The 24,665-nt window shown below is 38.6% G+C and overlaps 1 protein-coding gene across 1 annotated transcript in view; it reads right to left on the bottom strand.

The window, feature by feature from the left end:
- TBCD (tubulin folding cofactor D) overlaps positions 1-24,665 on the bottom strand; it is a 123,423-nt gene that overhangs the window by 11,754 nt on the left and 87,004 nt on the right. The window contains exons 25-35 of the mRNA XM_074159952.1: positions 24,427-24,489; positions 23,942-24,018; positions 21,565-21,646; positions 17,797-17,915; positions 17,276-17,367; positions 16,252-16,392; positions 12,788-12,871; positions 11,610-11,768; positions 10,323-10,461; positions 3,164-3,285; positions 2,160-2,237 (exon numbers count right to left, since the gene is read on the bottom strand). Coding sequence (XP_074016053.1) covers positions 2,160-2,237; positions 3,164-3,285; positions 10,323-10,461; positions 11,610-11,768; positions 12,788-12,871; positions 16,252-16,392; positions 17,276-17,367; positions 17,797-17,915; positions 21,565-21,646; positions 23,942-24,018; positions 24,427-24,489 — 1,156 coding nt within the window. The remainder of the gene's footprint in view (positions 1-2,159; positions 2,238-3,163; positions 3,286-10,322; positions 10,462-11,609; positions 11,769-12,787; positions 12,872-16,251; positions 16,393-17,275; positions 17,368-17,796; positions 17,916-21,564; positions 21,647-23,941; positions 24,019-24,426; positions 24,490-24,665) is intronic.

Genomic DNA, 24,665 nt, shown 5'->3' with positions numbered 1-24,665 from the left:
ATTCTGAACTTGATGAGCTTTATGGTGTGAAGAGGCAGGAAAATGCACCGCAGGTTATGCCTCTGCGGGGCAGGAGTGACACCGTGTGGCAATTTGCTTCAACAGGAGCACTGAGCTCTTAACCAGTGTCAAACATTCAGCCAACAGCTATCAATCCTGTTTAAATTAAGCAGCGTAGGATATTACTTGCTCTGGAGTGTTAATGTTTTATTAGAAAAAAAGGTCCAGGGTAGTGCACAATATCCATCTGAAACTTCAAAATGCATTTGCAAATACTTTTTTCTGATCTGACAGTTGACTATTAAGGGGCTGGTGGAGGCATAATCCCGATGCCGGACATCCTACAATCCAAGTTCCCTTGCTAAAACACCACTCGGCCCAATGTGGTAAAAAACGAGGGAAGGAGATGAAATGGGATCCAAACACCCCAAGGAATGCTAATGTTTCGTTCCCAGCTTCTCCGGAAAGTTTTTCATGTGCTACATGACAAGCCAGAAATGCACTGCAGGACTGAGGCAACAGGGAAGTTGCTCACCAGCAGTAAGACTGTTTCCTAAAAACAACCGTGCACCTCCTCCCACTTACTACAGGCACATTTTCTACAAAAGTACGTGAAAAAAGCATGCACACATGGCCTTTGCACGGCCCCAAGCAAAGTGTCTCAATTTTCAGGCTCATTCTGTATTGTATTTCTACATTTTTACAGCATGGTTCTTTGGAAAGGGGGTAAATGGTCCCACTCAGGAGAGAAGACCCAAAGCCACACTTGTCCGTATTTTTTTATGCAAAAAGGAGTAGATGCCATGTGAGAGTGTGGGCAGACAGGCCTTGGAGCCAGGATCCGTGTTTATCCGTCCCTAACTATACCCAAACAACATATGCCAAAGTAAGAAAGCACAAACATTGCACTAAATATAATTTTGGGCTCAGCCACTTACCACGTTCAGCTGCCTCGCGCACGGGCTCTTCCCGAACGCAGGCTCACTGGGCTCCCCCTGAGGGGCACACACTAACTCCTCCATCCTCTCAACCATAACGTACCCACATCACCAACAAACTGCCACACGCGGGAATTAAATTCTCCTGTGATGTGGGAGACACCGACTTCACCTGGGATTCTGACCCATAACCCGGCAGGGGAGAGTGGAGCCTGTGTGGAAGCTCCAGATCCCTGGCACGATTACCAAACCAAACAAGTAATATTCATTCCATCTGTATCTGACTCATTGTAAATTCCTGCTCAAAAAGGCACTGCCAAATATGATTTAAGAGAGATTATCTAAATACACACTTGAAAACAAGAGCAGACTCAATTAAAACTTTTAGAGTGATAAAAGCTTTTCAAATTTATATGCTGTGAGAGCAATTCTTGAATCAACAGATTCCAAATCCAGTATCGTGCTCGTAGGATTCATGTTGTACAGTTCTGCAAATATCTGTAAATGTGCCAAGATGCTGCCTGTGAGAGTTTGTGGAATATATTTTAATGTTACTGAAATTAAAATCATTCTCTTCTGAAACATCTGCAAAAAAGCAGGATTTCACATTGGAGCATCTCATTCATGTTTATCCATTCCTGAACTAAATACTTTCCAGAAGACTGAACTCAGTATGGAAAAGCTGGGACATGCCTTTTTTGGTCTTCTTACTAGAATCTTAATTAAATTCTTTGGAGATATTCACATTAACAAAAGCAGTGGGATTTTGGAAGCGATAGCTTGTAGGCACACTATTTTACACCATCACAACAGGACGCTGCTGTTGCTACAGGCTGACAGTACATGAGGAATGTACCCAAAAAGCTGACATTTTGGAAGCCAGTAAAGGCCAGAAGCTAAATGGGTCTGATACTGGCCCAAGTCTGCCAGGTGGGACACGCAAATGGAATTTGATTAATGTACTGGTTGTTAACCGATGAACTAATAACCAACTTCTACACTGATACGAGAGTCAAAGACGTTATATCAAGACCCTTTCAAGGCCATCTGGTCCAGAATTGGTCACAGCTGCCCCTCTTCAGGGAAATTAAACCAAAATGTTATATCCACATACACACACACTCAGAGTCCTGTGCACCCACAGTCAGGAGTGGTCAGTGGGAGATTTAAGAGGCCTGATGCATAGTGGAAAATAAACAAAAAAGACTTTCAACAACTTACTTCTCTTGCACAGTAAATATATCAAAACAGCCGTTTGCCAGCATTTGGTCCAGCATCGTCAGGAGAGGTACAGACACCCTGATGAAAGAAAATAATTTAACGATGTAGATACACTTCTTGGCATACATATATACACTATTTTTAATTAGAAGCAAAGAAATAAACTTCCTATGTACCTACACATATTTAAATTAGAACTCTAATTTACACAGAGGAGGTTGCTCGGTAACTTTGGTGTTGGCTAAATCATCCTCGTTGGCTGAGCGGGGGACATTCATTACAGCCAACAGGAAAAAACCTAATTAACAACACTCCTGGTTTAAACTTGCAGGGTCCTGAAGACACAATTAACAGTATAAAAAAATATTAATTTCTTTTCAAGTATCCAAACAATGTATTCCACGAAATGTATCACAATTTACAACACCTTCTCGCTACAGGTAATTACCAAGTGAACCAACACACAACACATCAGCTGGAATAACTATGGTCGTGTTGTCTATTTCAACAGCTGAGACAAGAAACAAAATTAAAATAAAATAAAATTTTATTAATAGTTGTGAGTTTTTCCCCCTCTAGGGAATATTTTCTATTTTTGCAAATGTTTGATAAGTGAGGCTTAAGGAAATTAATCTCATTATGCAGAATGAGTCACCTTTAAAGAAGAATCTTCAAAAGAAAATTATACTTCAAGTATTTGTGAAAAAACGTTACCTAAACAAAACGCAGACTGGACTAGAATGAAAAGCGTGCAGCAATATACAACCCCCAATAGTGCATTGTATAAAATCTGGTGCTTATCACATTATGCCTGATATTAATCTCTAGTAAATACAAAATATTCTACGATCACTCTTTTGTTATCCATTTTACCAAACAGGTGTATTAAAGCAAATTTACACGGGCCTGGCATACTCCGTTAGGCGTACTACAGAAGCTGTGCCACACATCTGATTTCAAACAGTCCTGCTGGTAAAGAGAAAAAAGCTAAAGAAAACCATTACCGGTCATTCCGCAGGTTGTCCTCAAAGACCTTCAGCAGCGTCCCGCAGAAACTCTCCATGGCACTGGCATCATTCTGGATTTTCTTCATGTAGTCGAAGAGGCTCTGGGCAGAGTACCGGAGCTGCAACGGGAGGAACCGGAGTGAAGGCCCCGGGAACAGACCCCGCTGCAACACACAGACCCAGGGACTGCACCAAATTACACTTATCCCTCGCTCCCCGAGGTGTACACCTGCCAACAGCAGCTGTGTGTATAAATTCAGCAACAACATTTGACAGGAAGATCGCTATTTTACTTTCATTAATCTTTCTTCAAGAAAGGTTGGGTTTTTTTTCCTTTTTAAGTTTTGCCATTGTAGGAAAAAAGACCACATTAAAGGTTCATTATTTTCTTTCTCTCAAAATAAAACATCCCCAAACCGCTATGATTATCCTGCTTTATTTCTAAATCATAATAATGTTATGGCTCTGAAAGTTAAAGAGTACACAAGAAGTTCAAGAGGTAATATTTATTAAACAAGCTGATGTAATTGAAAAATGCAGGCAAGTTCCTGGGCACATGATGCAGGCCACACAAACCAACAGTAAACTGGGGTTAAGAATTAAAAACAATTCAGAAATAATGACTCTCGGTTTAACTTTATTATGCTAATCAGGCAGTTCAGAAAGATGGCAGCAGGAGGTTCAGTGGGTTCAGCTGGAAGGTGCCCACAGGGGTCAGGCCGGCCCTTCAATGGCACGGGCTCCAGCCTCCACCCCGCCACGGTCCCACTCTCCCGCAGCCACAGGCCCTTCTCCCCTCCCAGCCCCGCTCCGGCTCCAGCCGTGAATCCCGGCCCTGCAGCGTGGGAAGGGAGAGGCAGAGGCTCTGTGGGACCCCCCTGTCCTGCGGGGTCCATGCCCCCAGGCAGCTACCGGTACACCCCTGTGCAGGGACACGGGCTGCGACAGGCTATGCCAATGTTACTACCAATGCTAAAATTCTTCATTTCTGGGACAGGTAAGAATTTTAGTTTCCAGGCTCATCTTTTAAAATATTAATTGACTTGCCTTGAGGACGAGAAGGAAAACTTGGGTTTTCTTTTGTTACAGAAACTACCTCAAAGGAAAATACCTCATCAAGGATGAGCAGCCTTCCAGTGCCTGAAGGGGGGCTACGGGAAAGCTGGGGAGCGGCTTTTTACCCCATAGAGCCATAGGATGAGGGGGCTTCAAACTGGAAGAGGGGAGATTTAGGAGATCTCAGGAAGAAATTCTTTGCTGTGAGGGTGGTGAGACCCTGGCCCAGGTTGCCCAGAGAAGCTGTGGCTGCCCCATCCCTGGAGGGGTTCAAGGCCAGGTTGGACGGGGCTTTGAGCAACCTGGTCTGGTGGGAGGTGTCCCTGCCCAGGGCAGGGGGGTGGAACTGGATGATCTTAGGGTCCCTTCCAACCCAAACCATTCTATGATTCTATGATCAGATTTCTGTATTTTCCTGACTGATGTGAAGGACTATCAGTCCTGCTGGGGCTCGGTCAAGTCATGCAGGGAAGGGGGGTGGCAGCTGTGGGGTGTCCCCCCTATGAGAAACAGGGTTACGCTGAAGGGGGCTGTGGGAAGGGTAGTTGGTGCAGATCAGTTGTGAAGCATGAACTTCTTTCAGTTTTGGTTGCAAGTGTTAAATAATTTTCTGCTGAGTCAAGAGGGGGCTGTAAGCAATGAGTCAGTCCATTCAGAAGTTAGAGCAGATTTTCTCTCTGAAGCTCACAGACAGCATTTTGATAGCTCAGTCGAAGGTGCAATCAGTTCCCTCAGCAGACTGACGTTTTTATCAAGAAAAAAAAAATTCAGTACTAAATCAGTATAAGAAGTGTCACAATTGTCTTCCTGAAAGCAAAAGAGAGGAATCTCTATTTAAACAGTTTATCTAATTTAATTTTTATATCAGCAACATTTATGGGTGCATCAGCACAGAAGAACAAGAAACATTTTAGCCTTGAATCAAAACTTTCAACTAGTTTCCAAAAGCCTTAACCTACTTACAAACACCCCGGCACAGCAATCCATACCGCCTGGGAAGGAGCACAGTCAGCTATTTTAACAAGTTTTTCTGGAGTGAAACATACTGGGCGACACAGGAGCAGAAATATTTCTTTAGAAGGGTCAAGCAATTTAAAGAAATTATTCTGTTAATTCTGCATTTCAAAATGATCGTCAAATCTCAGTATCCTCACACTGAAAGGTCTTTACACAATATACAATTGTAAGGAAGAGATTTCCTGAAAATTTAAAACCTGCTCAATTATTGTACACTACCCTTGAAAACAATCTGTGCATTTACGACCATTACGAATAAAGAAGGAATATTTTGCTTTAATATCTTACTCTAGCAGAGATCAATTATAAGCAGAAGAAAGGTTACAACCAAGTCAAGTTTCAGAAAAAGATCTTAAAACCTGTATGGTTAACCATGTAATTTTCTCTCCCATTTGTTTTGTCTTTTAAACTACTTTGCAGATCTCGCACCATTTTTTTGAAGAAAGCTTAATTCCTCAATGCTTTTCCTGCAGATTCAAATAATTGAAAAGGCAAGAATGGGCACGAAAGAGAAGGGCAAGCATAGCTACTCGTAGGATGTTCCAAAGCTGTGCAAAACCAAGACAGAGCAGCAGGATAATCGGAAAAAATTACTGCAAGTAATTAAACAATGCAGAAGTACAGGTGTGGATAAACCATCCCATAACTGCTTGGGGGATTTAAAAACGGGACATTTTCCAAATAGGTAGCATAGACCGTAAGAACTTTACTGGAGTAAACTCCAACGTAAGATAACATTACACGAACAGGTTAAATCCATATTTCCTTCTCAGGTGAACCCTCCTTTTCTCCTGGATAACCTACGAGGGCAATATGTGAGCTATAACCCTAACTGCTGCTGAGTATCTGCAGAGAAGAGCATTTCCAACCTCAACCCCACCTACAGAGAACACAGAATTCACACTGTATCAACTGTGTGACATTTACCTTTCCCAGGGGTTGCATGAGGACTGGGAAAGGAAATTAGGAGGTTAATGGGTTGGAACCGGGACAACTTTGGATAAGAATTTAAGAGGAGGCCTGAGAATGACCTTGTTCTTATTAAACATCACAAAACCAGGGTTTGCCGAGGCTTGACCCTCCCATCATTTAAGCCCATAGTAGACACTTCAGTGACAGGCAATACACGATAAGGACAACAGTGTTCAACGGGACCATTCATCTGATGATAAAATTGAAGTCCTAAGGATTTTACCTCCTGAACCAGGGGAAAGGCACGAGGAAGTGTTGCTTGTTTCCAGCAAGGGGAAAAGGTAATTAAAGCATGGCATATAAAGAAGGTGTCAAACCTTCACGAAATTATTTCCTAGTCAGCTTGTTGCAAACCTGAAGTAAATAGTTCTAAAAAGTCTCAAGGCAACAAGCAGGACTGATAAGGTCAAAAGAAAATTAGCTTAGGCATCTGTTTTGTAACAGAGCATTCAAAATCTCAGCTTCCCTTTAGCTCTAAAGATGCCCAATCCACACCAGGACTCCGATTCTTACTTTGCAGGATTATCTTGGACAGATAAAGAAGCCAGTGAGGCACAATGAGAAAAGAAGAGCCTGTCCTGAAGACGTTCAGCAGATGGACGTGGCTGTTGATCTCCCATCTCACCAGGCTCCTCCAAGCCCCAGGAATGGTAACAGAACTCAGTCTCCTGCCCCAACCCACCACAAACTGAAGTTAAGGGAGGAACTACTGGGAGAGCCTGGACACCATGAGATGGACAGATCATTGCTAACGGCTCCAGTTTTCCCCGTAGCATTTCAGCAAAGAAAGACCTAGTCACGGAATCAGAGCATTCCTGTAACACGTGCAGGAGAAACCATGTCACGCTCAATAAATAACGCTGGTTTTGGATCATTTCTAATCCTGACAAATCTACAGCACTGAAGTGGCAGCAGCCTATTTTCCCACTAACTTCAGAAGAAATGGCGTAACACTGAAATTTTAGCACAAGTGAAACCATGTCTCCCTTGTTTTACTTGCAACACTCCTTTTAATAAATCGAATCCTTGGAGGGCAGTGACTCTAAGACTAAAGCCAGTGATATTTTATGAGAGGTAGGAAGAGAATAATGCACGCTTTTTTGTTCTTTAAAAAAAGAACGACAGAAATTACTCTCAAATGGATTTTGCTCTAGGATTGTCAACCAAGAAAACTGGATTTGGGGCCTGTTCCTTCACCCCAAATATGCATTAATTTGCATACAATTCATCACAGTAACCAGATGTTTTAGAACGTCATCTTCGAACATCCCAACATCTTCATGTGTAAGAATTAACACAGCTGTTCAAAGGCCAGTAGTTTCTCCAAACGGTACATAGTCACAAACACAACTGGCACACAATGAGACTGTTTTAAGGAAAGTAAAACAGAAATTGTACCACGTATTTGGCACCTACATAATGTTAACATCCTTATGCCATAGACAGGCTTTCATTTTTGTCAGGTGCCTTAACATCCATATATATTCGTTGGATGGATTTGGAACTGGCTACTCCAAGTTTTTTATTTTATTTTTTAAGGTTTTACTTAAAATTTCTATACCATTTTAAAACATCATTTTCAGTCTTTATGGGGGGAGGGGAATCACAGTACGTTCTGTGCTGTAACAAAATTTTAAATGTAGTGTAGTTGAACAATCATGAAATTATATCAAATTATATCCCGACCCCTGAAACTACAGGGTTTGTGAACTGGAGAAAGAACACCATTGTATAGCTCTGATCTCCATATTCTGAGAGGATTTTTTATGCAGCCATAAGAAATATGCATCATTGTGGGCCAGATATATAATTAGAAGATTCTTTTACACAGAGAAAGTGCCCTTTGAACCACGGCGATGTTGCAGAATGCCAGATCCCAAAGGGAATGACATCTTCTGTTTTTCCAGATTACTTCAAATGCTTGAGTTACAATTCTTTCAGCGACCACGCTGCCACCAAACTGTTTCTGACATACCCCACACAGCTCATTGCAGAAAACGTCTTTAAAAAGCAAAACAAAGAACTACTCTTGCTAAATATACTGCAGAGCAATTTTAACGATGGAAAAATAGCCACTGACCACTGAATTACAATAGAGCCTTTCTCCTACTAATTCCCCGAGAGGATTTAAAGACAAATGGACATTTGAACTCAGATTATCTTGCAGTATACGAGAATCTTCTAACTTTCTAACTTCTATGTCCACGTGTGTATGTGCTGATATATTTTTAAAGTGAGAGAGGGAAGAAAGGAGATATCACAAGAGCACACACAGGTCACTGCAAGAAGACATAATTGAATAATCTTTTTCCTTTATCCAAGAATTTAAAAATCTGCTTCTTTCATATGGATTTAATAGGAATAGTTCTTAAAATTTTCTATTAATATTTTAAATCAGTCCCTGGATATTCAGTAAAGAGCACTACAGGCTTTGATAGAATAGTTTGAAACACAAGTCATTATAAGACACACAGTTCTAATTTATATATCACATTTTAAATATTAAATGTAATTCACCACACATTGTATAATCCCAAGTGTAAGTACCCTATACTTGGAGCCTTCCTTGTACTTCTATCTGGCTCAAAAGAGAATTAGGTCATCTTCTTTCTAAAGCTAAAGCCCTTGAGAATATTTTAACCGGAACAAGCCTTTAGCGTTAAAGAAAAATGCAGGGTCACAGAAAGTTAACATTTCAAAATCATATTTTGAAAAGAGTACAGAAGGTTTCCCTTAAATATACTGGCAGATGGTAACAGGGGAAGGGAGCTAGAAGTAACTGAACTGTTTACACTTTTCAAAACCAAGCACAACCAGAACTTTAAAAAAAAGGAAAAAAATGATATTAAAATGTTGAATAAGAATTCTCCTCCGACCTCAGTCAGCAGTCAGAATGTCTGTTCCTCCACAACTTTCCTCCCTTTTTTATACTTGTATGAATAACTTTGGTTTTGCTGGAGCCTCCTATAATTAACTGTGTTTGACCAAAAGCTGAATTTCATGTGCATGTCTGCTATTAGACAAATCTGTGAAGAGTTACATTGTCTATCCGGTAATTATTGTCACAAACCAATAAGCATACGTTTTCAAAGTTCTAAAATAGCCGTTGCTATATAATCTGATGCCATTTTAGAAACATGAAAATTCTCAAAATTGGTTTAAATACCCAAGACTGCACAGACGCCAAATTCTCAGCTACATGAAACCCAAAGGCACATGGAGCTCTCTGGCTCACAAGCACAGAACCCATGGCACCAGGCAAACCATCACTTGGGATGTTCTGAACAGCTCGTGGTGAGACTGAAAAACAGGAGCTGTTCTCTCTCCACAAAAACTGCACTGCCCAGCATCTACCACTACTCTACCAGCTTTCTTAATTAGATGTGGCAATCTTAATTAGAAACACTCTTAACCACTGTTGGGGTGCTGACTCATGACCTCCTCCTCCTGTTACAGGATCACTGCAATTTAAAGACTTAACTGACAGTCCAGAATATTCTGTTTCTGGTCTAGTATTTCTCTGCAGTGTCGTGTTGAATCTCACACTGAACCCTGTCCTAACCTCAATAGATGTTTTCACATCTGTTACATCTTTTGCTACATGAAGTAACAAAAAAATTAGAAGCCAAATATCTTGAAACCAAGAATTCTGCAATTAGAGAAAAAAGCTGCAATATAAGGATACACCAAAATGATAATATTGGCAGCGTAACAGACTACCAAAACCAGTGATAAAGACACTGTTCATGCACAGAAGAATGAATCAGAGATTGCAAAGCTCAGAGGATTCAGATACAAATTCGAATGCTACTTCTTTGTAATGTAACTTTTGGTATGAGGAACATAGCAAAAATGAGACAAAGTGTCCTTACTCCTTGTTTCTTGCATGCTCAGTAAGTGAACAAAATAATACTTTTAAAGATGAAAAATATAAAGCCCATCAGGTTTGTAAGTCCGACTTGATTTCTTTTAAAAATCTTGCATTTGAAATTCTCATAGTAAAAAAACCCAAACCTATCTGCAATATCCGTTGTGACTAAATACTTCAGTCAACAATTTCACCGTGAAACGCACTCTCCTACCACCCAGCAAAGGCTCTCGGCTTCCTTACCGTTGTCTCTGTTAATCCACCGACAGACACCGAGAGACCCAAAAGCACGTAGTACTGGTAAGTTGGCAAACCCAAAAGCTGGGTGATTCGAGGGAAAGCTTCTGATGCTGCATTCCAGTTTAGAGTCTCTTTCTCTGACCTGGGGAAAGAGGAAGGAAAAAAAATTATCTTGTGTATGTGGACTGTCTTCTCCATCCATTCGTTCCTACGTAGCTCCTCATCCTCAAGCAGCACCTCAGTGAAGAAAGTCTCTGAATTACCTAAGCATCAAATTAATCATTGCTTTTTAAGCATATGGGGAAAATAGAAATCCAAACTTCAGCTGCTGCCAGTAAAGCAACCTTCAAGTCTTTGTTCTGATTCAGATAAGGGTTTTGAACCACAGTTTCCTTTTCACATGCACTTTTCTCTACGCCAAGAAAACAAGTTCTTCTTGCGTTCCATTCCCAGTTCTCTCCCACCAACAGCTGGTTAACAACTGATACAAAGACAGACTCACCCCAGGAAAGGCTGACACACACACACATCCCACCGCCAATCAATCAGCAGCCCTAGCACTCCTTGAGTTACAGGAGGCTGAGATTCCGCTGAACAAACAGAACGGGGACACAAAGTTGGATGTTCCTCATCCCAGTCAGGTGTTCTAATCACCATTCAGGAGTGAGTCGCTCTCACTCTTGCTTTAACTAGAAATTCCATCTTGGAAAGCTACTGCAACTAGAGCTTGGTTAAAATAATACAATTCATTGCAAATTATCATTACGATCAACCAAGGTTTTCCAGTTGGGGAAAAAAATAATCCGGAAGGGGGATTGCCAATAAATTCCAGCCCTCACAGTATGAAGAGAAAATGAGATTATAAACCAGCCATTTCATAAACAGCAGAATTACCAAAACACAGCTCCCAGCAGTTCTGTTTTACCAATGGTCTCCCGTCTACTAATGAAATCTCTGCCATTCACCACCAATTTGGCCGATGGGTTTAGAAATTATTAGGTCTGATCCAGAGAAAGACTCACCCAGCATGACCATGTAAGACCTATCTCCTCAGGAAACTATGGTTTTAACAGGAACTCATACTCAAAGTTCTTCTTTTGACTATTTGATATACTTATGCATATTCATTGGACACTTCAATGAAATTCCGACAAACAGCACCAAATACTCCTCCACGCACATATTAGGCATTTGGGCACAGAAATTACATCAGATTGCTTGTGTTAGGTATAACTGTGTGCACGTATCTTTTACTTTCACTAGTTTAGGATAAGCTTTTCAATATATTACCTTGGAAATATCCTCTCTAGCTCTTCTCGATCAGGTATGTGTGGAACCGGAGGACGGTCAAAATGTAAAAGAGTAAGGAACACAGATCCTGCATGAGCTCGGAATTTATCTATTTTTTCAGCCGACTGTTGAGCCAGCCAGCACATAATCTGTTTGCAGCTATGAAAAAGAAAACAATTAATCTTATAATTTAATCAGTAGAATGTGCGTTTAAATTTAAATTCTTTCAACGATTTCAACAATATCCTGCTATGGAAGTATTCTGGTTTAACTCTTCATAAGGAACGTACAAGTGATTTAAGACATCAACATGGTGGCAGAATCTTTAAAGCTTTGTCTTCTGTAGATCAATCAAAAAACCCATTATGAAAATAATATTACACAGTGTTTGTTATTCACATGCTGCCTTTCATCCAAAAAGGTGCTTTACAGTTTGGAAGAACTCCTACATTTCAGATGGAAATAGAGTAGGAACCTTGAGAAAAGCACATCTTCAAGTAGAAAACTGCACAGGTAGCAGAGTACAAAGTCATCCCAAATCTCATATATCCCGCATTAATCCCTTCCTCAATTCTGGCTATTATTAAGAAAGTTTTGCTGAAGCTCAAGCTTTGCTGCAGCAAAGTTTTGGGGTTTTTGGGTTTTTTTGTGGTTTTTGTTTTGTTTTGTTTTGTTTTTTGTTTTTTTGGTTGGTTTTTTTACTATTAGGAGTACTGCATTATGAAATGAAAAATCAGAAACTCGGTGTAAATTATCTCTTTCTGTATTTTCTTACTAATAATTCTGCAGAGAAGAGAGAAATTAAAACAAACTCATCTCTGCATTTAATCACATTCCAAATTAATTATACAATGCTCTGGATAAGTGGGGAGGTTTGCTTTCTATTTAAGTGAACAATACTGGCAAGCCCCACAAGGGTGGCAAGTATAGACCAAATCTCCCAGATGTGCTGGATTTCAAAGGTGGGACCTGCCACCCAGTCTCTCACAATAACATTAGTCTCTCTCAAAAACACAATATTCTCAGCAGCTGTCCGGGTATAAGCTTGATGCACTTCTATCAAAAGTTCTATCACACTCAATAAAGTAGACAGTGTATAATATATAAGCAATGCTTTCTTGTATGGACTGGGATGCAGTTATAAGAGATAAGACACAAAAATAGTACAAGTAGCATACATGTTGGCATTAATTAACTCCGCTTCGTTCTGAACCAGCAGAAGCGTCACTTCCATTAAACTTGTCATAGCAGCTTCACGCACCCTGTTGAAACAGAGATACATTGGAGTAGTTACAGCAGCATTTGTTTAAATAAATGCATCAGGAGTTCAGGTAGACACTGGCAAGAATTCAAAATAATGAAAGCATTGACCACTGAGAGCAACTACCGTATTTTTGGGAGGAAGAGGAGTGGCACCCTCAGGCCCCACTCAGTAAAGTGAAGCCCCCACTGCACTGAGGGTACAACAGCCATCCTCGTTTCCAGGCAAGCCCCCAGGCCTCACCGTCTTGTTTTTCATTCCAGTTAGATCATAGAATCATAGAATGGTTACAGTTGGAAGGGACCTTAAAGATCATCGTGTTCCAACCCCTCTGCCACGGGCAGGGAGCCCCTGTCATTGGCAGTACCATGGCAGACCCTCAGCTGGTTACGTGATCCTGCAGAAGACAGGACCAACACATTTATCCCATTAGTCACTCATGGTAACGTCATCCTCGCTCCTTAATAATTTTATTTTTTTTTTTAAATCCAAATATTTGAAAAGGTGTACCTGCCTACTGTGAAAAGACATACTCCTGTTTCTAATTTCCAAAACAAGCTAAAAATAGTTGCCTATGCAATCTAGAACTGGGTGGGACATTTGTTACAATGGTAAAAAAGGTAAATTACATCATTTTTTCCTAAGTAGTTTAATACAAGTTTGGCAATCTTTCATCAAAGGATGTTTTCCTACTTTCTTCATATAGCATCTGACTATTAGATATTCATGTCTAACACCTGTAGACAGATTGGACAAGTCCCAGCAAACAATCTGTCAGAAGAAACGTAAAGTTTGCATACGGAGAGTAAAGTTACTTAAACTTTCCCACGATTCCATTAAACAAAGACAAAAATTACACTCCAAAGACAAGGTCTCTCCAGAGCAGTGGCAATTCTCCCCATATCTTTCCATCTTAGTCAATGGTTTAAAAGAAACAGAATGATAAAAACGTTCATATTTGAGAGGCCACAAGAGTATTTAGCAGCCAACAGTTTGCTAGAAGAAAGGATTCCCCTTCCCCCTTTAATTTGCATGTTTCTTGACTTGGTTTTGGCTGGCATTGCCAAAGGAGCTTAAAAAGAATCTGGTGCTCAAAGCACATTCGAATTTTAATGGGTTTTGGGAATTTAATTTCCTCAGGATTTCTTTGAAAATTTCCACTTTGTAGAGTTTTGTTTTGTTTTTAAATTAAGACATAGACAGAAGGATAAACAATAGGTACGGGCAACATCAGTGAGAGCTCTCAGATGTGGAAGTTAATTTGAATAGCTAATTATACTTAGCCAGGTTCTTATCAACTTCAGTATCTCGCCTAACTTTGAAAGCAGAAAGCTTAGTATCTCTTCCCGTTCTCTCACTCCCCACCCTACACGGTTCCTTTTACATTTTCTTTCAGCTGCACTGGTGTCTCTCGTGTCCCCGCATTCTCTGAGCAAGAGACCCATTCACCTCCCTCCTGCTTCTCTGGCGGCTGTGGAAGGAGAGGAAAAGCCAAGCTCCTTCTTTCCTTGCACAAGCTGGAATGACCTGCTCGTGATCCTGACTAGTTTGCATCCTTGTTTCCTCTTCGAAGTTGGAGATGTCAAGCACGCCTATTTTTCTCTCATTTCTTGTCCCGTGTTATTATTCCCCTGTCATATGACAATTTTGACACCCAGTACTGAAGGCTGAGGAGCTGGGTATCATTGTACAAAACAAGCAAAATACAAACACACGAATATTAACTCAGGCTGGCAAGAGCAGTCTGGATTATTTGCCCTCTGTACTTTTCCAACACATTTGTAAATAACTTAGTGCAGTGCCTAAAGGATCAAGGCTAGTCAATTAAAAAAGCCCATCAACCCCAATACTAACATGGCACAAATTATCTTTCTTCTACAGGTTGTTAATTTACAATCCTGAACATGCATCTCTGTGCCCTGTTGCCAGAGAGGTCAAATATATATCACCATGTCATTACCATACCGTCTAAATGGTATTACCCATACTGTTCAACAGGGCTGATACTTTATGTATAGAATCATATCTAAAAGCAACATATGTCTGCATATTTTCAAATTAAAATTATGGATTAAGACAATAAAATTCAGAAGTCTTTGTCAAAAACAGCATTTTACTTAATTTTAGTTGTCTGTCAGCTGGTGGAACATGATTTTATCACATTCATTTACTTAGTTTATGGCTTCTCTATACAAGGATTAAGTGTTACTGCTCTGAGCCTTCTACATAGCAGAAAAATTGTCATATATTTTAAGTCCGCAGATTTATTCCTGAATTCTGATAATTTAATACTTTTTATTAACAAGTACCATTTCAGGCTGGGCATATTTGTACTCATAAGTACACACAGAAAAGTACCCTGAGAGGAGAGCCTGTGTTCCCTTAGTACTCATTTGATCTCTAAGATCCATTTTCCACGTGGTTTTCTCACCCTGTAACTACCTTATGGAATTCTACAGGATGAAGCAAATAACACGAAATCTCCATTCCTGCTCTGCCTACCGCACTCGACGACTGCAGGAACTTCCAAGCAGTAAGTGATGTTACATCCCCAATCACAGCTTCTTTAGAAATTAAACACAAACCCAAAGGACACAAGCCTTTACAGTGCTTTGGTTCATCAATTTAGAAATTGCCTTTTCAGATCACTTTTGCTGAAGGACTATAGGACACTCAGAGCAATGCCGTATTTTATACCAAATCCTCTTTATATAATAAGGGAACTGTGAAGACTGAAGAACGTCACAAGAATATGACTGCTTCAGACTTAATCTTGTATCTACAGGCTTCACATCCATAGATACATTCCCACAGACTTAGGATTTAATCATTCTTGCAATCTCATAGCTGAAATCATTGAAACCCTAAACTTACAATAGAGTCAGTAATACCACAGCACTAATGTGTAAAGTTTTTAGCCATCTCAGTTAAGAGTCCCGAGCCTTGACAACTTGTCACTAACACGCTATGCAACTGCTCCCTCTCCTGGCAAAAAATCCCCACAACAGGAACATACGAAAGGAGGGCTCATCAAATAGGTGTAAATGTATTATTTCAAAGAAACAGAAATGATGTTTTAAATCTCTGTACTTTTTACAACTAAATATATTCCTGACATCCACAAAACCAGAATAAGGCTGAAATTCAGTTTAAAACACAGTAGTCCCCACCTTCCTAACTTCCCAGGCAAGGGACAACCAAATTCTTGTCAGCCTTTCCTTTCACTTTCTACATCTCTTCCCCGAGTGTGTTTCTACCTATACTCAAATCCCCAAAAGCTTGGAGCTATCTATTCCTAACAGGTTTTGAAAATATATCAATTTTTAATTAGACATCAAACATGACATTTAAGTTTAAGTCTCCGTTTGTAAAGCATCTTACCATCCTCCAACGTCTCCTCGGCTGTCTGTGGTGTAGTCAGTCACGCCATTAAGTAGTGTAGCATAAATCTGAGAAACATTATCTTTGCAGACATATTCTTCCTGGGATCCTTCTCCCTTTACACCTACTGTCTGGCAAACCCTTAAAAAGATAAAAAGGGGAGGAAAAATGAAAACACTAGCAAGGAGAAGCATTAAGATCGTAGCTTTGTTCTGTTGCTTAATAAAATTCCCCGGACATAAAATATTCTAAACACCTGTAACATCTGCTACAAACAGTATGAAGAATATTTCTGAGCCCTGTATTCTATTTGACCTGAGGATTTCGGACCAGTGTTCAGGTTTAAAGAACTGACAAAGCAAAAAAAACGCAACTGAAAAGCGGATTGGATTTATGCCTATAATACTACAGTAAGGAACGTGCTTAATGTACCTGTCAGCTCCTCAACCCTCCTTAAAATGAAATAAGCAAGAATAGCAAAGGACTAATATAATGTGCACTGAATTTGATATCAACATCTTTACATTGAAGGCATGCTTAATGTGAGAAAGAGATGATTTTTTTTTGCATTCTAACAATTTAAGAGCATATATACTATGATACTATTAACACCAATTACACTGCAGCAAGTCAACACAGAAAATATTCCTTTAAAGTACAGTTTCTTTAAACCAATGCAATCTTCTTCCTAAGAAAGCTGAAAAAAGCATATGTTTTTCCTCCTCACTAAAGCTCGCTAAAATGTAGCCCATGAGAAAGGTGAGCTTTAAAATATACTCTAGCTTCTCAGTTCATTTTAAAAAACCACACCATCATCCAAGTTTTACTCCATCCTCAGGTGTGTGATAGTTCTCTGAATTAAAGATATATTGAATAATGGAGAGGCACACAGTCCCACACTAAAAATGTGTATCTCAGTGTAAGTGATTTCAAGAACCACACTATAACAGAAAGCAGAATGAACAGGAGAAAAGCTTCTAGAGAAAGAATTAAAATTAGACAAAAATAAAGATGATTAACATACTTCGCAATTGCTATTAAGGCATCTCTTCTGGATTCTGCAAAGCTCACGTATGCAGGGGTAATTAAGGTAACTTCTTTCAAACCTTCCAAAACCTGAAAAAAATATAAAATTTGAGATATTTAAATCCAATGCATTATTTATGATAAAAGTTAAATTTAAATATCCTATTAAAATAAGCTCAATCACATGTGAGAGAATCAAGCAGTCAAGAGTGTTTGGTTTCTCCCCATGACCTGTCAGCATTGCCTCACTCTTCCCTTTGGACAAATGTTCCACAGCAAAGGGATAATTCAATCTCTGGCTTTTCCATTAACACTACTAAAGCGGGACTAAACTTTAATTATCAGAATCTGCGGCAGGCTAAACTCATGATGATACTCTGGGGTTACTGCACATTACAATCCAAACCCCTTTCACAAAGACCTTTAATTACGATCGTTATTATTTATTTGATTACAATCGTAGGTTTAATTCAAAATACTGTGTGCCCTCTTCTCATTACAATGATCATATTTGCTCACCTGTTGGAGCCTGCCCTTTAGCAGAAATCTTGGAAGGGCCCCAAGAGCTCGTGAAAAGCCACAACGAATCATTTCCTCTGTGTTTTGTAGTTCTGAAACGTACTGTGTCACCAGCTCATCTAGAAAGAACACAGTTGCAGAGTGAAAAGCAGCTACTACATCACCGTTGTTGCATGTTTGGCTAACAAAAAAATAAACCAGGAAAAGATCCCCAAAAGAGAACAGATAGAAAATTTTCATTACTCATTAAACTAAAATACAGAATAATTCATAGATAATTCATTAAACTAAAATACAGAATACCCTTAATTTTCTACAGAAAAAAGATAAAAATTTTAAGATGTTCACACTTATATGAATGAATTCTAAAGATGAAGTCAGATTTTTAGACAGACTGATCCTAGTCATTCAGAGAGAGAAAAGATGAAGTTCTCAATTTAAAAAAGCTATAATTTTTTAAAAAATCCAAAGAATATGCCTAAGCAGAAATTCCTATGCAAACACAGGGGAAGAAGTTCTCTTGTATTTACAGGTGATCATTTTCCATAATTAGACAAGAATTCTGTGTTAGGAAAGAGATGTCTCTGGACTTGTGAAGGTCAGTTACTCGACAGTTTTCCCCAAGAAAAGTCTTAATTGGGCTCAGGGTTTAAACACACACACACAGATCATACCCAAGCAATGAGATAACTTCATATCCCTTTTTATATAGAGACAAAAATAAAGTTGGGCTTTTTACAGGAGAAAGCTCAAAAAGAAGTGACCGCTTTGAAGCGGGGATGCTGCGCACGGATTCTGTGCGTTGTTATGTGACAAAATAGGGACAAGGGCTCTAAACTGAACTGGGCACGGAAAAGGGAGGCAACAAGGATGAAGTAATGCGATACAAAGAAGAAAATGAGGATGAATGAAAAAGAGAAAAAAGAAAAAAGTCAGAAATCTCTCTATCTCTGCCGTAGTCTTTAACAGAAACTTTAAAGACACATTTTCCTTTACTAGAGTTTTCAGTTACTATATTAAACTCTTCTGTAAAATGCAGAGAAAACAAGGTACTTCAGAAAAGCTTCTAAGAATGACCAAGATAGCTGCAATAGACACAACTCTGGTTCAGAAAGGAGAAAGGTGGTCTTATTAATCACTTTACTGAATATGCATGTTTTAATCCTCAAGGAAAAAGAATCGGAGATCCTAGGAAGATTACATAATTGTGCCATCGCTTACTGTCATCTAAGATTTAAATGATTGAGCAATATTTGCTAGAGGAAGAAAGAATAGTTACCACAAGAAACTACACATTAATCATAAGTCATGACTGACTCTTTTTTTTTAAATCCCTATGCAATCAGCAGGCCCCGACTGGCTCCTCACATCAGGGAACTAGTTCCCTGTCCAGAGGTTAGCAATACCTTCATTGAAGCACATCTATTAGTTAAAAATTTCCAAACCACTGGAGTGTAAGATAGAGTCTTGAGGCCATAGGAAGATGCTCTGGTTGCTTAGACAGCAAAATGATCTTAGACAGTGAGACTACGACAGACTTCCCTTTGATTGATGTGAATTTAAGATTGACGTTTTAGCCAAATGACATAAAATTAAGACATGACAACTAGCAAACGAGCAGCTTTTCACTTATAACTACTTAGTAATTATGCTAGCGAGGGTAATGCAAATGTTAATATTCTTCTAAGAGTCTTCAGCTTCATAAAACAACATGGGCTATGAAGTGCCTACGATATTAATTCAACACAACCCATCCTGAAAGAGTATTAAAAGAGAAAGTCATCAAAACCAAACCAGAACACATTAGGACAGAAAAGAAACAGTGAAAACAGGCCAAAGAAGTGATTCAATAAAATCGCAGCCTCATAGGGACAGATTCAGAATGTGAACATTAAAGCATCTTTGGTTTGGTTTTTCACTTTAATCTGTCAAGCCAGAGTGGAACACTGGTTAAATTTTATCATAAACTTTTTTTTTTTTTCTTTCTAATTCCCTGCATCATGCTCAGACCTGCTTTAACTGACTCATCGAAGGCACCTGCACTGTCACTGAGTGTGTTCTGCACTGCGGATTCCACACACACATGCATACAGCACATATGATGGGGAGGATTTTCAGTAGTGGATTTCAGTCCCACAAACATACAGATGTTAATGGTCATGAAATAGAGAGGTTTTAGTGGCAAAGAGACAAAAATACACATATTTTTTCCTTTTAAAAGATGCTTGCACTTTTGTTACCATGTGTAGAAGAGTCTTCATAAAAGTACAAGGCCAAATAAAAGCATAATCAAGGCAGAGCTGACTAGAAATTTTTTAGAACAGAAAAATTTCCAAGTCACAATTCTATTCCCTAAATCATACTAGAAGGTATGATGAAAAATTTTGCCTAATATCTACAAATCTGACACTAATTATGTCCCTGGAGATCACCATGGCTACATCACCGTGATTCCTTCACACAGAAGCCAGATGAAAAGTTAACCTAGAATCCAGGAGGGGGAAAAATAATAATAATAATTAAGAAAAAAAAAGCTTCAGAGGCATCTCAACGAGTACAGCAGCAAAACTGATGCAGCCACCTACTGCGTGTTCCTCCAGTACGGCCTCTCTCCCTCTTGATTTTGACACCTGGCTGAGTTCTCCAGTCACTTTTACAGACGCTTGAAACTTCACCCTTACATAAAATGTAACTCATTAATCTTTCAGCTCATTTTTAGCCACCTTTGTTTGATTCAGCATTATCTCCTCCTGCCCAAAGTGTTCTGTTTTCACAAAACATTACCCTTTCCTGAGGTTGGTTTTTTTTTTTCAATCTGCCTCAGTTCCATATCACATCATCCCATGCTGCCTACAAAAAATCAGCGCCAGCCTCAATGAAGGAAAGGGCTCTTTTTGGAATTACTTTTTTTTGACAAAAATATAGAGATTTAGCAATATAGAAAAGATTTTAAAATCAAGATAGGCTGCTTTTCCATATCAGCCATAAATTCTCTGGGGCACGGACTGCATGGTACTGTATAAGTGATAGGTATCAGGTTCATTCTGGGAACTATTGTAAAAGAAATAAATAATAAGCTATCCTGTTACCTGATTTAGGAATGACTCAGTAATGGCAAAAAAACCAAATCATTATTTGTTAAATATGTCTAATTTTGTTGCCATATTTATAAACACAAGAACATAAATGTCGTTATTCTTAAAATACCTATCTATACAGTCCAGCAATGTGTCTCTGATAGATGATACAATTTGATACTTGAAAGAAATAAAGGTCCAAGAAATCCAGTATAGAAAGATGTTGATTCATATGCCTTAACAACAGGTTAAGCCTACTCCTGTACTGCTGGTTCACATCCAAACAGAAGAGGTTGCACATTTCAAGAACTCTGGGTGTCTTTGCTATCCTTCTCTTCTTATCCACGGCATACAGTTTATCGAAATATGATGTAAAAATGTCTCAGTTCATTAAGATTTAGGATTTGGACAAACACATATTCTTTGCTTCTTTGTTTTACACTATGGAATAGAAAAGCGATCTGTTTTTCCTAATATTCAATATTATGGTACCTTGCATTCACCTTCAGTCTAAAACAAGCAAAACCCTTGAGATATTTCCTAGACTTTCAGTTGGTTTTATCATTCTTTCCTGTAGCATTTTAAGGTCCTTTAAATTAGTGACGCTCCTCCCTGTTCTATCCAATACCTCTAAAGTGCAAGTTAGGTCCAGCCCAGTATTTCTGCCTCTACTGTAAACATGAGTCATTACCTTGTAGAGCTGGATCAGCTTCTCCCTTTTCATTGATGTAATATTCATTACACAGTGCAGCCAGGGCAGAGACTGCTGACTCCTGCAAAAAAGGCAAAAAAACTTCATATATTTACTAAGGTCATACTTTATGATAACTGTGCTTAGAATTAAAAGGTTAATGAAAGAGAGAGTGGATTTATTTTTCTTTCTAAATCATTCCTTTCAGCTACTGACATTTACTTTCTTTTTACTTCTTCCCAATACTGGTCTAAGAACAGTTGAACAGGAAACCTCTGTACAAAAAACCCAGATTCTACTCTCATTCCTTCAAAAGTACTAGTAAGATAAATTAATATTTAAGACATTAATAGTAATATATCAACTGTATTTTCAGTTCAGTTGAAAGACCTCTGGGATGACACAGTATTACAAAATAAAGAAGTCATTATTTCATCTTCAATATATCGATGCCAGAATGATATGAAACAAACCATGTTTCCCCAGAAAGCTATAGAAAGGAAACACAGAAAAACACATGGACTGAAGGTTATAAACAAAACCCCTAAAATATCCAGTATCACAATCCTTGTGTCTCAATCTTAATTGATTTTAAAAAAGATCAAAGGTTGCGTGTTATGCCTGAATCTCCTAATCTTTAGAGTTGTTTTAGTCACTTGATACAGAACACAAAACTAATACAGCTGCTATTTCAAAAAGCATGTAACAAGTTTTCTCGTAAAATTCATGGTTGAATTGTACTTTTCAGCTAATAAGATAATGCTGATTAAAATTATAATAAAATTGAGAGTGTACAAAAACTATGCACTGTCCACTCCATGCTAACAGCAATGATACTTACTAATACTCATGTTCTCATCATATATTCTCAATACTCATGTATTCAAGAAATCTTAAATAACACAGGAATCCTGTACAGCCCAGTCATTCTGCCCTCAAAGACACCTCAGATTGTTCTCTGCGCAAAATCAGGGACTTGAAAGAAAACCAGTGTTCACTGAAATATTATTTTAACTACCATAAACATTATAGTAGCAAAATACACAGAATTATCTAATTGCTGTAGATCATAGAATGGTTTGGGTTCAAAGGGACCTTTAAAGGTCAACAAATCCAAGCCCCTGACACGAGCAGGGACATCTTCAATCAGATCAGGTTGCTCAGACCCTTCATTTGCTAAAGAGAATGGTTTTCACCTTAAATGCATGAAGTTACATTGGAAGAGTACACCGTATGCCAGAAAAAAAAAGATTACTTTTCAATGTCTTAAGCACCACCCTTAAAATTATTTCTCTCTAAAACATACACAGAAATCAAGTGAGAATTGACATTTACTAAACATACTTTGCTCAACATTAATTAATGTTAACCAAACAAGTCAAAATTCTCTAAAGTCTATAATTAATTCTTCTAAGCTTGGTTTAGAAGTTCCAGTTATGAGACACAAACTCTTTGAATAAATTGCTAATGCCAAAAGAATATTCCAAGAATTCAAATTTCATCTTTAATTTTCTTTAGTGATTTGGATACATTCTAGTCTACTCTGTCTTCCAAGGGAGACTTTAAAAGATGAGCTACTTGCAATGGCTTTTTATCTTATTTTGAAAAACTAAAAAAATGAACACAATATGTTACATTTAAATTGTCTCTGTGATGGGTATAAGCTCTAACAGGGCAGACAAAAATTGTCTTTATAATTTGGTAGAGACTTTAAAAGTGTAAGACCAAACTGTCAAAGCAAGACAAATAACTGGGGGTGTTATGATTATATATGTAAAACAGCACAAAACACATTTCTCAATGGATTTAATAACCAGAATTGGAGTAGCTCGAGAGCACGGTAAAAGGATTTGCAACAGAGTTTAATGGAAAATTTCAGCACATTGTCCTGATTAACTCTGGTTGATCACACCAATGTTCTCACTGTTAAACACGCCCTCAGGACATCAGGTCTGAGGACATCATCCAGAGATTCTTTTTAATTCTCACAAAAGTTCTCTGAAACTACCAAAATCAACGTATCTTACACATATTGCAGGCACACCAAAACAGAAGCAAAACCTCATACCAATGTACCCACACAGCCAACACCATGTAGCTCCAACCATCAGTGAGTACTCGCTGCCAGCCCACGGTCAGTGCCAGCACCTGGCAATCGCTGTGTCCACACCTATGTACAAGATCCACCCTTGTGACAGAGCCCTCTGAATTGTGAGGAATTTAAGTTTTTTTAAAAAAATAACCCTTCTTAGCAATCTAAGAAACAAACATTCAAGAGCCGATTAGATTCCACGGAAAATAATCCACCAACGGAAAGCAAAAATATTTCAAATTCTGTATTTAATGTGACCACATGAAGAAGGAGGAACTATTGTACCTTTATATGCTGTCGTGCCGCGCTTGAAACAAGAGGGAGATTTCTTAGACTGTCATTTATTAACCACTGCCAGCCACCTGGAATAGTAAGGAACATAATTGGGTTTAATTTTGCTTACTTTCTCAACTTCAACATTCTCTGTTTTATTTTTTTTGCCAAAGACCAGCTATTTTACATGTACGTATTTCCTCAGTTTTCCAAAGTAAACAAGGTTGCGATTCTGATTTGGTGTAGCTCTTCTGGTTTGGTTTACAATGTACACAGTGGAAACGCTGTCCGGCAATGCTGAAAATCTGACAGCTACAAAACTAAACTTCAAATAACATCACTATCTGGTGCAGTATTTGTGTATCTTTTTGATACTTTTTTATTTGTTAGGCCAACCAACTTTGCTAAGCTTGCTTCTTTGAAAACATCATTCGTTAATACTTTGGCTTAATGAATAACTACTAAGATAACGGAAGTGTATTTAAAATATGACGTACCTATCACTGGATCTCCTCTAAATGGCATTTTTGATAGTGACAACTTTTCAATTAAAGTGCAGACTGTAAGAAAATAAATTTGATAACTAGATAAATACAAAGAAAAAGAGAAATTGCAGCAATTTTGAAGTACAACCACATCAAGTTATGTTAACGTTAATTTTAAACTGAAGAAAATTTGCAATTAGAAGTCCAAAATATGTGAAATTAGAAAATTAACGGAAATGACACGTGCGATC

Source organism: Numenius arquata, chromosome 17, assembly GCF_964106895.1.
Source record: "Numenius arquata chromosome 17, bNumArq3.hap1.1, whole genome shotgun sequence".
Lineage (NCBI taxonomy): Eukaryota > Metazoa > Chordata > Aves > Charadriiformes > Scolopacidae > Numenius > Numenius arquata.
This window is presented reverse-complemented; position numbering and strand designations above follow the sequence as displayed.